General features: G+C 36.1%; 1 protein-coding gene across 1 annotated transcript in view; it reads right to left on the minus strand.

Annotated features, from left to right (window-relative positions):
- Window positions 1–14847, minus strand: part of MORC1 (MORC family CW-type zinc finger 1) — a 201465-nt gene that overhangs the window by 151709 nt on the left and 34909 nt on the right. Inside the window, exons 7-8 of the mRNA XM_066347035.1 lie at window positions 11876–12035; window positions 9351–9456 (exon numbers count right to left, since the gene is read on the minus strand). Of these exons, the coding sequence (XP_066203132.1) occupies window positions 9351–9456; window positions 11876–12035 (266 nt within the window). The remainder of the gene's footprint in view (window positions 1–9350; window positions 9457–11875; window positions 12036–14847) is intronic.

The following is a 14847-nucleotide window of genomic DNA, read 5'->3' on the forward strand; positions in this document are numbered from 1 at the left end:
TCCTTAAATTGATGAAGGAAAAAAGTCACATAAGTTTAAGAAGCACAGAGAGTCCCATTAAGGATGAACCCAAAGAGGCCTACTCCAAGAGACATCATAATTAAAATATAAAAATTAAAGAGATAAAGAAAGAATACTAAAAGCTTTAAGAAAAAAGCAGTCATTTACCTACAGAGAAGCCCCCATAAGGATGACATCTGATTTCTCAACAGAATCATTAGAGGTCAGAAGCGAATGGCAAGAAATATTCAAAATAATGCAAAACAAGAGCCTACAACCAAGACCTCTATCCAGCAAGGCTATCACTTAAAATTGAAGGAAAAATAAAAAGCTTCCCAGACCAAAAAAAAAAAACCAAACAAAACTCAAGATAGTCATTACAACCAAACCAATGCTATAAGAATTGTTAAGGGGCCTGCTGTAAAGAGAACAAGGGGGGTGGAATCTAGTAAAGAGGAATGTAGATTTAAAGAATAAAATGGCAATAAACAACTACATATCAATAATAACCTTAAATGTAAATGAATTAAATGCTCCAATCAAAAGACATAGGATAGCTGGGTGGATAAGAAAACAGGACCCGTACATATGCTGTCTACAAGAGACCCACCTCAAAACAACAGATACACATAGACTGAAAGTAAAGGGATGAAAAAAAATATTTCATGCAAATGGAAATGAAAAAAAAGCTGGGGTAGCAATACTTATATCAGAAAAAATGGACTTTAAAACAAAGACTATAGTAAGAGATAAAGAAGGTTACAACATAATAAATGAAACAATCCAACAGGAAGATAGAACCATTATAAATATCTATTCACCTAATATAAGAGCACCAAATATATAAAGTAGATTTTGATGGGCATAAAGGGATAGATTAACAGCAACACTATAATAGTAAGTAATTTTAACAACCCATTAACATCATTGGATAGATCCTCAAGAAAAAAAATTAACAAAAAAAAAGCAGACTTAAATGACACACTAGATCAACTGGATTTAATAGATATCTTCAGAACATTTCACCCTAAAGCAGCAGAATATACATTCTTTTCAAGTGCTCATGGTACATTCTCTAGGATAGACCACATGTTAGAACACAAAACAAGTCTCAATAAATTTAAGAAGATTGAAATCATATCAAGCATCTTCTCAGATCACAATGGCATGAAACTAGAAAACAACTACGACAGAAAAACTGAAAAACACTCAAACACTTGGAAACTAAATAGCATGTTATTACATAACAAATGGGTTAACAATAAGATTAAGGAAGAAATAAAAAATGTTCTTAAAACAAATGAAAACGAACATAGAACAACTCAAAATTTATGGGACACAGCAAAACCAGTCCTGGGAGGGAAGTTCATAGCACTACAGGCATACCTTAAGAAGCTAGAAAAAGTTCAAATAAACAACTTGACCCTACATCTAAAAGAACTAGAAAAAAACAGCAAGTAAAACCCAGAGGAAGTAGAAGTAAAGAAATAATAAAGATCAGAGCGGAAATAAATGACACAGTGGCTCATAAAACAATACAAGAGATCAATGAAACCAAGAGCTAGTTCTTTGAAAATGTAAAGAAGATAGATGAACTTTAACCATACTCACCAAGGAAAAAAGAGAGAGGACTCAAATAAATAAAATTAGAAATGAGAGAGAAGTAACAACTGACAGAGCAGAAATACAAAGGATTGCAAGAAAATACTATGAAGAACTCTATACCTTAAAATTAGACAACCTAGGCAAAATGGACAAATTCCTCAAAACATGTAATCTTCAACAATCAATATAGAAGAATCAGAAAACCTAAACTACCGATTTCATCAAATGAGATTGAAACAGTTATCAAAAAATCCCAACAAACAAAAGTCCTGGGCCAGATAACTTCACAAGCTAATTTTACCAAGTATTCAAAGAAGAACTAACTCCTATCCTTCTCAAGTTATTTCAAAAAATTCAACAGGAGAGAAAATTTCCAAACTCCTTTTATGAAGCAAGCACAATAATGATTCCAAAACCAGGCAAAGACACTAAAAAAAAAAAACAAAAAAAAAACAAACAAACAAACAAACAAAAAACACCCAGAATTAGTATAGACCAATATACCTGATGAACTTAGATGCTAAAATTCTCGACAAAATATTAGCAAACTGGATAAAGCAATACACGAAAAAAATCATATATCATGATCAGGTGGGATTTATTCTGGGGAGACAAGGCTGGTACAATATTCGCAAATCAATCAATGTGATTCATCACATAAATTTAACCAAACAGATTAAAGACTTATACTCGGAAAATTCTAAAACATTGATAAAGGAGAAAATTCACATAATAATATCAATAGATGCAGAAAAAGCCTTTGATAAAAGCCAGCACCAAAAAAAAAAAAAAATCCAGCGCCAATTTATGACCAAAACTCTCAGTAAAGTGGTATATAGGGGTCATACCTCAACATGATAAAGACCATCTATGATAAACCCAAAGCCAACATCATAATCAATGGAGAAAAGTTAAAAGAAATCTCCATAAGATCAGGAACAAAGTAGGGGTACCCCCTTTCACCGCTCTTATTCAACATAGTTCTGGAAGTCCTAGCCACAGCAATTAGACAAAAAGAGATAAAAGGCATCCAAATTGGAAAAGAAGTAAAACTATCATTATTTGCTGATGATGTGATACTATACATAAAAAACCCTAACGTCTCAGTCAAAAAGCTACTGGACCTGATAAATGAATTCAGCAAGGTGGCAGGATATAAAGTCAATATCCAGAAATCAGTGGCATTTTTATACACTAACAATGAACTGTCTGAAAGAGAAATTAAGAAAACAATCCCCTTCACTATTGCAACAACAACAAAAAAAGTACCTAGAAAACAATTTAACCAAAGAGGTTAAAGACTTATACTCGGAAAATTCTAAAACACTGATAAAGGAAATCAAGGAAGATACAAACAAGTGGAAGCATATTAGGTGTTCATGGATAGAAAGAATAAACATCATTAAAATGTCTATATTACCCAAAGCAATATATAATTTCAATGCAGTTTCTATTCAAATACCAATGACATGCTTCAAAGATATAGAACAAATATTCCAAAAATTTATATGGAACCAAAAAAGAACACAAATAGCCTCAGCAATTCTAAAAAAGAAGAATAATGTGGGTGGAATCACACTTCCTGATATCAAGTTATACTACAAGGTCATTGTACTCAAAACAGCTTGGTACTGGCATAAGGACGGGATACATATCAATGGGACAGAACAGAAAACCCAGAAATAAAGCCACAGTTATATGCACAATTGATATTTGACAAAGGAGGTAAGAGCATACAATAGAGTAAAGACAGTCTCTTTAACAAATGGTGTTGGGAAAATTGGACAGGTACTTGCAAAAATATGAAACTGGATCACCAACTTACACCATTCACAAAAATAAACTCAAAATGGATAAAAGACTTAAATGTAAGTCGTAAAACCATAAACATCTTGGAAGAAAACATAGGCAGTAAACTCTCCAATATCTCTCATAGCAATATTTTTGCTGATTTATCTCCACGGGCAAGTGAAATAAAGGACAGGATGAACAATTGGGACTACATGAAAAAAAAGCTTTTGCACAGCAAAAGACACCGTTACCAAAATAAAAAGACAACCTACACAATGGGAGAATATATTCTCCAATATGTCTGATAAGGAGTTAATAACTAAAATTTATAAAGAACCTGTAAAACTCAACACCAGGAAGACAAACAATCCAATCAAAAAATGGGCAAAGGAAATGAGTAGACACTTCTCCAAAGAGGACATACAGATGCCAATAGGCAGATGAAAAAATGTTCAACGTCACTAATCATTAGAGAAATGAAAATTAAAACCACAATGAGATACCACCTCACACCTGTCAGAATGGCGCTCATTAATAAAATAACATATAACAAGTGCTGGCGAGGATGTGGAGAAAAGGGAACCCTCCTGCACTGCTGGTGGGAATGCAGACTGGTGCAGCCACTGTGGAAAACAGTATGGAGATTCCTCAAAAAATTAAAAATGGAACTGCCCTTTGACCCAGCTATCCCACTTTTAGGAATATATCCTATGAATACCAAATCATTGATTCAAAAGAAGAAATGTACCCCCATGTTTACTGCAGCATTGTTTACAATAGCCAAGATCTGGAAACAGATCAAGTGTCCTTCAGTGGACGAGTGGATTAAAAAGCAGTGGCACGTATACTCAATGGAATACTACACGGTCTTTAGGAAGAAGGAAATCTTACCTTTTGCGACTACATGGATGGACTTGGAAACTATCATGCTAAGTGAAATAAGCCAGGCAGAGAAAGAAAAATATCATATAACTTCACTCATTTGAGGAATCCAATGAACAATGTGAACTGAGCAATGGAACAGAGGCAGAGGTGGGATCAAAGGGTCCAGAGTGAAAGCGGTCACAGGGAAGTAGAAGAGAAGATGGGATCAGAGATGGGATAGAGACTGGTGAAATTATATATACATAACACAGCATTATAGAGAACAGGACAGTAAATCCTGGAGGGAAAGGGGGAAAGTATTGGGGAGAGGGGGCAAAGAGGGAGTAGAGCATGGGGGAGATATATTCAGTGGGACACTTGAATCTATGTAAATACAATAAATTAAAATCATAAAAAAGTAAAATAAAAAATGTATATGGAACTATAAAAGACCCCAAATAGCACAGCAATCTAGAGAAGAAGAAAAAAGTTGGAGGAATCATGCTAGCTGATATCAAATTATACTACAAAGCCACAGTAATCCAAACCACATGGTATTGGCATAAAAAAAAAACAGACAAAGAGATCAATGGAAAAGAATAAAGAGCCCCAAAATCAACTACCAGTTATATGGCCAATTAACATTTGACAAACAGGGCAAGAACATACAATGAGGTAAAGACATTTGATTCAATAAATGATGTTGGAAAAACTGGACAGATAAAGTGCAAAAAATGATACTAGACCAACCTTCTTACACCACATCCAAGAATAAACTTAAAATGGAATAAAGACTTTAAATGTGAGACTCAAAACTATAGAAATCTTAGAAGAAAACATAGGCAGTACAATCTCAGACATTTCTCTTAGTAATATTTTTACTGATCTATCTCCTCAGGAAAGGGACATCAAAGAAAAAAATAAACAAATGGAACTACCTCAAACTAAAATGTTTTGCACAGGAAAAGAAACCATCAAAAAAATGAAAAGACAACCCACTGAATCAGAGAACACATTTGCCAATGATACATCTGATAAAGCATTAATATTGAAAATTTATAAAGAACTTACAAAAACTTAACACCAAAAAAAAAAAAAATCTAATGAACAAAATGAGCACAAAAACTTGAATATACACTTCTCCAAAGAGGACACACAGATGGCCAATAGGCATATGAAAAGATGTTCAACATCACTAATCATCAGAGAAATGCAAGTTAAAACCACAATGAGATATCACTTTGCTACTGTCAGAATGGTGCTCCTCAACAAATTAACAAACAAGCACTGGTGAAAATGTGGAGAAAAGAGGACCTTTGCACTGCTGGTGAGAATGAAGACTGGGGCAGTCACTGTGGAGAACGGTACGGTGTTTCCTCAAAAACTAAAAATGGATTTGTCTTTTGACCCAGAGATACCACTTCTGGGAATATATCCTAAGAATCTCAAAACAATAATTGAAAAGAATATATGCACCCCTGTGTTCACTGCAGCATTATTTACAATAGCCAAGCTACGGAAGCAACCCACGTGCCCATCAACAGACGAGTGGATGAAAAAAGTGGTAGCATGAATGTACTTGACCATAAAAATGAACGAAACTTTACCATTTGAGACAGCATGGATGGAGCTAGAGTGTAATATTATGTTAAGTGAAGAAAGTCAGAAAAAGAGAAATGCCATATGATATCACTTATATGTGGAATCTAAAGAACAATATATAAATGAACAACCAAAAGAGACTCATACACAGATACAGAGAACAGACTGATGGCTGTCAGAGGGAAGGGGTCTGCGGGACTGGGTGAAAAAGGAGAAGGGGTTGGTAGATACAAATTAGTCATGAGGATGTTAAATTCAACATAAATATAGTCAATAATAGTGTAATAACTACATATGGTGCCAGGTAGGTAGTGGAAATATCAAGGGGAATACTTTGTAAAGCATATGATTGTCTACAAATATGTAGTTTACCTGAAACTAAAAAAAAGAAGAAAAAAAAAATATTGAATGTAAACTGTAACGGAAAATTTTTTTTAATTTAAAAATAAATTAGGTCCTAGCTGGTTGGATGGAGTATTCGCCTGGAGTATGGATATCCCAGGTTCAATTCCCAGTCAGGGCACACATAAGAAGCAACCATCTGCTTCTCATTCCCTACCTCACCCCCTTCTAATCCTCTCCCCCTCTCGTAGCTAGTGGCATGATTGGTGCGAGTGTAGGCCTGGGCACTGAGGATGGCTTGGTTGATTTGAGCATCAGCCCCGGACAGGGGTTTCCAGGAGGATCCTGGTCGGGCTGTATGAAGGAGTCTGTTTCACTATCTCCCCTCCTTTCACTTAAAAAAAAGAAGTTAATTAATTAATAAAAATTTAAACGGAAAAAAGACTACATAATAACAGAATAAAGTTTAAAAGAAAATCATAAATGAAAAAAAGAAAAATGAAAAATTACACTTAAACACTGGAATGAGGAATGAAAATTAACAATAACAAGTACATTATTTTCCTAAAAAATTTTAAAATATTGACTTTTGATTTTACAATCAACAAAATTGGAAAAAAAATTAATAATACCAGGAAACCTCTTCTCTGAGGCCAAGTAAAACCCTGAAAGCTTGTACTTTCCTGTTCCAATGTATGTGAAAAATTAAATCATTTTCAGAACCAGCCCAATGAAACCATCTAAAACTGAAGGTAAAAACAACATAGTTGCAACGTTTGAAACTTGTTTTGGACAGATGTAGAATCATAACTAGTGGGTTTAAGGGGATACAATAATGACAAGAAAGAGAAATGGTAAAAGAGTTGTTCAAAAACACTTGTTCTAGCAACCAAGATAATGTAAACTGTACTTGATTAGAAGTTCAAATATCAGAAGTCATAAATGCAAGAAGTGTCAGAAAAAGATCCAGGTGGTCTTGAGGTGTTTAGCCCCAAGAATTAATGTTTTCCCAGTCTCTTAAGAGAAAAAATGGGATGTGAATGTCAGAATCCACCGACTTTTTAGAAGAGAAAACACAAGTGGCATTACTACCCTCTCCCAGATGGAACTGCCACCTCTTCTTGGCATCACCATGGTACTCATATCTGAAGCCATGAAATGTATGACATCCTTGGTCATCCTTGTACAGAAATTATGGTCTCTTTCCACTAATTCTTCCTCGTCAGATTCCATCCTTGTCTTTTGAAAAGCTTTGTGATTAAACAATGAATATTTTGTTGAAAAAGAAGAAATCCAATGTAGTCAATGTTCCAAAATGAAATTATACATGCCCTATGTCTGATCCATTTTCTTTATTTTATAATTAACTGTCTAAAGGGCTTAAGAGGTTTCTGGCTTTGTTAAACAATCTGGAAATAGTAAGAAATTTTTTCCCAAAGAATGAGGCTGTCAAATTATTCCTCTAATACAGTATTGTTTCCTGATGCTAGTGGTGAAATGCCAAGGTTCTCTGACAGATAACTGAAAATTTATGCGCAAGGCTTTTTAATAGCATGAGGTATTGGTTTTAGAACCAACTCTTCGGTGTAAAGACAGACAGGTCCAGCAGGAAAAGGGGGAGGGAGTAAGGAGGTGCCAGTTACAATTCTGGGCCTCCTTTCTGATACTGTCAAATTAATTTTGGCAAAAGGGTTCCCAGTATTTGTCCAATAGTAATTAGGCTGGATTTCTTTTTTTTTCCAAAAGAAAACAACTTCCATTCATGTGTAAATTAAGAATTCCATGTGTTGGAATAAAATAAGTAAAAATATAAAATCAGGAAAGATAATCTAAAAAAAGTGTGTTACCGAATATAAATTTTCTACCTATGAAAAAGACTTTCTGGATTTCACCTCAAAGGCAAAAAATAAATAAGTAAGTAAATAAATAAAGTTCTGCATTAAGTTGATGTGTACTGCTCATAAAAATTAGGAGATATTTTATCGCTTCATATTCATTTTGAAATATCCCCTAATTTTTGTGAGCAGTATATTTACTTGAGTGTTAATATCTTAGTCTAAATTTGCACCATCCAATATGGCAGCTGCTGGCCACAGGTGAAATAGTGCCATTAGGCACTATTTCAAATTGATACGTGCTATACGTGTGGATGTAAAACACACTCTGGATTTCAAAAATCTGGTTACTAAAAATGATTGTAAAATATCTCTTAATTTTTTATACTGAAATTGAAATTATTTCATATCTAAAAGATTAAATCAAAACATTAAAATTAATTTTACCTGTTTCTTCTTATGTGTCTTAACGTGGCTACATTAAAAAAACTTAGAAGTACAGATGTGGTTCATATATGTGGCTCTCATTGTATTTCTATTAGACAACATTGGTATATAAAATGAATCAGACTGGATTAAATTCCTTTAAATTCCCTCTAGCTCTAAAGTTTTAACACTAAGAAACTGCATGCTCAAGCTAAGAAGTTTTAAATAAAGTTATTTTAGGGAAATCTAGGTTTAGTTACTATTGTATTATTTCTGCACACTTTTTCACACACACACCCCCCAGTGCTTTCTCATTCTATTTCTATGGATTCCCAGTAGCCAAGAAAAATGAATCTGTCAATTTATTTATTTGTAAACTGCAAGTATGCAGTTCATAGGGCCATTCTGAATTGCCATTTGGTCATATACCTTTTTGCTTCACCCCATATTGATACACTTTTAATGCTCCATATGAATAATGAACTTTGTGTGTATGTGTTTTCAGTTTTAATATTCATAAAACAGGAGGCTTGAAATTAGAAATTAGAGATATTATATCAGTCCCCAACATGCTGAATTACCTGGGGAACATATAGAAAAAAATCGCTGCTATGCTTGATATCTAAAGATTCAAACTCAGTAAGTCTGGGATGAGACAGGACCCTATACTTCTTAGGAAGCTGCCCAAGTCACTCAGAAGCTCAGTTAGGTTTGGGAACCAACTTTCTTTGCAACTAGCCTAACTTTCTTTGTCTGTAACCAGGGTAAAATGAACTGTGCCAGGGCCAAGGCCCAGTTGCCTCAGACTTCGACCAGGTTGCAGGGCTCCTAACTGCAGCTCTGTGCCATTCTGAGAGACCTGTGTCGCACACACACACTACTTACTCCACAAGAGCTCCGGCTATCAGTATGTCTTCCACGTCAGTTTTAATATCCAACTCTGGTTCTCCATTAAGCAGAAGCTTCAAGTTATAAATAACCAGCAAAGTACCTAGTGAAAAAGAGATGTTTGACTTGTCAATATTTTAACTACATTAAATATTAGTTATGGTGATATTAACTCATCTATTAACCTGCACTAGGCCAAATTTCCCTTTGAACTTCAGTAAATATGCTTGGATGAGTTCCAAGATATACGTCTTATAGCAAATTCCACTCTCTGCCAGAGAGTTTTGAGTTTCTACAGTACAGTGTTTCTTATTACTACTTAATTTATTATAAGTCCTTCAATGTAGATTATTAAACTTGGGCACTTTTCATAATTTGCATTATAAAAATTGTTAGGAGCCTTAGACCAATTTGTATTACAGGTAAAGCTCTTACCGAAGGAGCTACAATCGATGCACATAAGAACAAATATGAGTTTAAAAATATATACAAATATGAAGTAATGCTTTTAGACCCTATAACAAGTGCTTGCAAATTTTTCCGGTAGTGGGCCAGGTAATAAATATTCCAGGCTTTGCAGGCCATATGGTCTCTGTCACAACTACTCACAACTCAACTCTACTATTGCAGCATGAAAGCTTCCACTGAGAATACACAAATTTATGAGTGTGGCCATATTCCAATAAAACTTTATTTACAAGAACAAGTATGAAGCGAGAATTGACCTGTGGGCCATAGTTTGTTTATCCTGCTCTAAAGCAGAATTAAGAAATAGAAGTCCAAATTCTTTACAAAGTTGTTAATAATATGAAAGCAAACAAGGTTGTCAGAAAAATGAAAAGAACAGCCAATTACACTTTTTGGAAGTACTTAAATACATAGGAGAATAACATAGTAGTTAAGAATTGGACTTAGAAGCGAAAATGTCTGTCTAAATCCTGGATCTCAGATAAATTTCCTAACCTCGCCAAACCTAATCTTTCTAATCTATACAGGGAAGCTTACAAAGTACCTAAAATATACAGTTGTTTAGAGGATTCAACAAGTTACCTCCTATAAACCATTTAGAAAGGTATTCAGGAAATAGTACACTATTAATTAGTATTTGTAAGAGTACTTCACAATTAGAATTCAACCAAGAGATTACATTAACTGTCCTCAAAATATATCATGTATATGTTAATAAAATAAATACTTTAATTGCCAATATTTTCCACTATGAGAAAGGGGAAAAATGACACAAAACATCACTATTAAACAAAATGCTACAGATTAGAGAAGAAATTTCAAAAATAAGGTAGGCTAAGTCAAAAACAAGTATTTCAAAATTTCTCCATAAACATTATATAAATCAAAAAGTTGGAAAAAGCAGAATGCACATAACTTTCTCTTGAGTAGGCTTTTTGCTTCTTTTTGCTTCTAGATATAAAGTGGTGGAAATCTAGAGAAAGATTGTCACTGGAAAACGTAACTGCTAGACCTAGCACATTCTTCATGTTGAATATAAAGATGATGGAGGTTGAAAGAATGCAACAAAGAGCCTGGCCTGTGGTGGCGCAGTGAATAAAGTGTCAACCTGGAGAGCTAAGATCTCCAGTTCAAAACACCAGGCTTGCCTGATCAAGGCACATAGCAAGGCATCAATCAATGAACAACTAAAATGAAGCACCTATGAGTTGATACTTCTCACTCCATTCTCCCACCTCTTCTCTGTAAAATCAATAAATAAATTGTTTTTAAAAATGCAAGAAAGAGCCTGACCAGGTGGTGGCACAGTGGATAGAGCATCGGACTGGGATGCTGAAGGACCCAGGTTCAAGACCCCGAGGTCGCCAGTTTGAGCGTGGGCTCATCTGGCTTGAGCAAAGAGCTCACCAGCTTGGACCCAAGGTCACTGGCTCCAGCAGGGGGTTACTCGGTCTGCTGAAGGCCCGCGCTCAAGGCACATGTGAGAAAGCAATCAATGAACAACTAAGAAGTCGCAACGCGCAACGAGAAACTGATGATTGATGCTTCTCATCTCTCTCCGTTCCTGTCTGTCTGTCCCTGTCTATCTCTGCCTCTGTTAAAAAAAAAATGCAAGAAAGATCTATTAATTCGGAAAATAGGATCTACAAAGTTTTTTGCTAACTGCCACAGAAACTTGGATTCATTACTTTATAAGTTACTAACTCTTATAAACCTGGGATCATCTCATTTAGACACTACAATAAGCACCTCCTAACTTTGGTATCTGGTGCAGAGATTATGAAGCCCATGTGGTCAAAGCTTGAATCATCCTCTTCTCATTCATCTTCACCAAGTTCACGCAAATACAAACTTTTCTCCCACTGTCAGGGACTTAGAGTTATGTATGTTTGTTTCTCTTAACACAAAACTTATATGGATAAAATAAATGCTCCCATGTAAGATTCTACATGATATTATAAAGAGAAAAAAATATGAACACAGTCACATGGTGCCCTTCATAAGACACTGAAAACAAGTATTTCCATCAAAATTCAAAGTATTGATGATCTTACCACATGTCCCATAGATGACATCAAATTGCTGCATTAATTCAGCTTCAGTTTTAAATGGAGAGTACTTATAAATTATAGACAACTCCGTTGAGAATTTCTGAAAATCATCTGTGGCAGATTCTCTGGTTCTTGTTAACCATGAAGGCATTGGAACCACAACCTATTAAAAACAAAACAAAACATCAATTTACTGTGAAACACACAAATAAAAACCATCTTCCTTTTGCCTGACCCTAATTCAGTCCACTCTTCAGCCAAATTACAAAACCAAACACAGAGTTAAATTTTTATTTCTCTCCTGTATTCTAGTTTTATAAAGAAGAGATGTGTGACAAACATTGTATACTCAAGGTCTTGTTCCAAAATGCTCCACTATGGAATGTGACAACAGATGGAATCTACCCCTGCTTTCTTCTGAAATATGGGTAGAGCGGCAGAGGAAACAGCAGCAGCGTCTTAGAAGCCGGCAAGTAAATGAGAGCACATCTAAGAAAACCAATCCCAAGTCCATGCCAGAAAAGAGAACCAGCCTCATTTATAATTCAGGATCCCCTAACAGGCTCAGAAATTGATGAAATGAATTAACTCTACAAGTGGGCAAAGGGGGGAGAAAGTTGGAAGTGTAAGCAGAGCCCCGTCTGGCAATAGCTCCTCCCCTACCTCCACAGGGACTGGATGTTTATTCTCTGGAAAGACTGGAATAACGTGTTTCTGAATCAGATGGTGGGCGTGCCAAGTATAACTGTCAGAGACTTTACTGAGATGAGAGGGACTAAGAGAAAGTATGCATATTGCACACTAAGAACCCTGGTTCTCTTCTGCCCTTTGACTTCCCAAAAGCTGTCTGGTAGGCCTCCAAGACTGTAGGAGTCTTCTCTGAGAAATCTAACCAGCCACGAAGAAAAGACAAGAAAGTTATGTTGAAGGTTTCCTAATAGAAGAGCCCAGCTAGATCTTAGTATTGTGACACTCATAGCGGCCAAGCCCCACACTCTGAGCTTTCAAAAGGCATTTTATTCAACTAAGCCCGTGATGGCGAACTTATGGCACACATGTCAGCACTGACACATGTAGCCATTTTCGATGACATGCAGTCCAGAGCATGAAGCCGCATACCAGAGAAGTATGGGGCTGCATGCCGAGAAGGACATTCCATCCTCGGCTCCTGCATGGCCAGGTGCAGGAGCCGAGGATAAAACATTTGCTGCAGTGTAGACACTCTGTGCCGGAGGTCTGTAGGCCAAAACAACAGAACTCTGGCACAGAGCGTCTAGTTCTGGGGCTTCCGGTTAGGCCATTAGGGGATCTTTGACCTCACTTCTGGCCGGCGGAGCAGGGAGCAGCGGAATGCTGTGGGGGACGCATCTCTGGGGGCCCTGTGAGTGTCATTACCAGCAACCACATAACCACAGCAACCATCATCCAATCTACTGTTCTGGGGTGTTGTAGATTTCTAATTGACCATCATTACTGAGATAAGTGAGGGGAGGCTGGGAGAGGCGAGGGCCTGTGCTATGGGTGTCGTTTCCTGCCTTAGAAATAGTGGCAGCCATCTTAATTTACATAAGATGCAACTTGCAGAATTTCAAGGCAGCATCTGGGCTCAAGTGTTTGTCAACTTGAAATCAAAGCTTGAGAATCTGGAAAGGTGCCGCTTGGAGAATCAAGAGGCGTATCACTATGAACAGGAAATTTGGAGTGCCTGGAACCGATTATCAGACACTTTTAGCACCTTGAAAAATATAGCAATGGCTTTACTCACAATTTTTCCCTCTATGTACTTTTGTGAGACCTTATGTTCAGCATTAAATAATATCAAAACCAACAAAAGAAACAGATTGACAGATGAAGTTAGTAGCGCTTGCTTGGGCTTGAAGTGTACAAAATACCAACCTTCAATTGAAGATTTAGCCAATGAAATTCAGCAACAAAAAAGTCACTAATAGACAGGTTAGTTAAAGAATTCCCCCTCCCCCTCACTTATCTTAGTTCACGGCACCCCACACAAGTTAAATAATATCAAGACCAACAAAAGAAACCAACTGACAGATGAACAAAGAAGTCACTAAGCAGGTAAGTTAAATAATTAGTTTTTGGTTTATTAAATACAGTTATATATTACAATTATACATTTTTTTATTTAAACTATAAATATCGCGAAATCATGGTTTTTTTCTCAAAGTGACACACCACCCGAGTTATGCTCAGTTTTTTGGCGAATTTTGCACATCAAGCTCAAAAAATTGCCCATCACTGGACTAATCTTTAAAGTACAACAGGTTCTCAAATGTCATTTCATTCAATTTATTACAATGTTAATGAGGAAAAATTCTTCTCAGCTAGGCCACTGTGTGTGTGGAGTTTGCACGTTCTCCCATGTCTGTGTGGTTTCCTCTCACATCTCAAAGCTGTGAACATGAGGTGGACAGTCTGGGTGAATGTGGGTGTCTGTGAGTAGCCCTGGCACCCTGTCCAGGGTGGGGTCCCACAGCATGCCCTGAGCTGGTGGCAGAGGCCACCTACGACCCTCTACTGGAATCAACAGGTTGGAAAAGAATTATCTTGTTTCTATCAATCTCTCTTATATGTATGTATAGTCACATTTATTTCAATGTTTAATATTGGAAGCGTTTTGGGGTCTTTCTGAGTTTGGTGATGTTTTGTAACCAGAAACATGCTGCCGAAAATTAACTCTTGTTTATATCAATTCGCCTGTGGTAAAATCAATTTCATTACACATTGGTTTGCTTAAAGTCACAGTTTCCAAGGACCTATCCAGGAAGTTAAGTGAGCACAGCCTGCATTCAGGCTGAATAATCATCTAAGAAAAGTCTTTCATATGATAGAGACTAAATAAACAAGTATAAACGAAGCAACTCAGTAGAAACAAAAACCATAAGAACATAAAACTTTCAGAGGGAAAAAAATCAATCATTAATTATCTTCAGTGCTCTAAGAGGAAGTACTGCATC

The sequence above is a fragment of the Saccopteryx leptura genome, chromosome 8 (genome assembly GCF_036850995.1).
Source record: "Saccopteryx leptura isolate mSacLep1 chromosome 8, mSacLep1_pri_phased_curated, whole genome shotgun sequence".
NCBI lineage: Eukaryota > Metazoa > Chordata > Mammalia > Chiroptera > Emballonuridae > Saccopteryx > Saccopteryx leptura.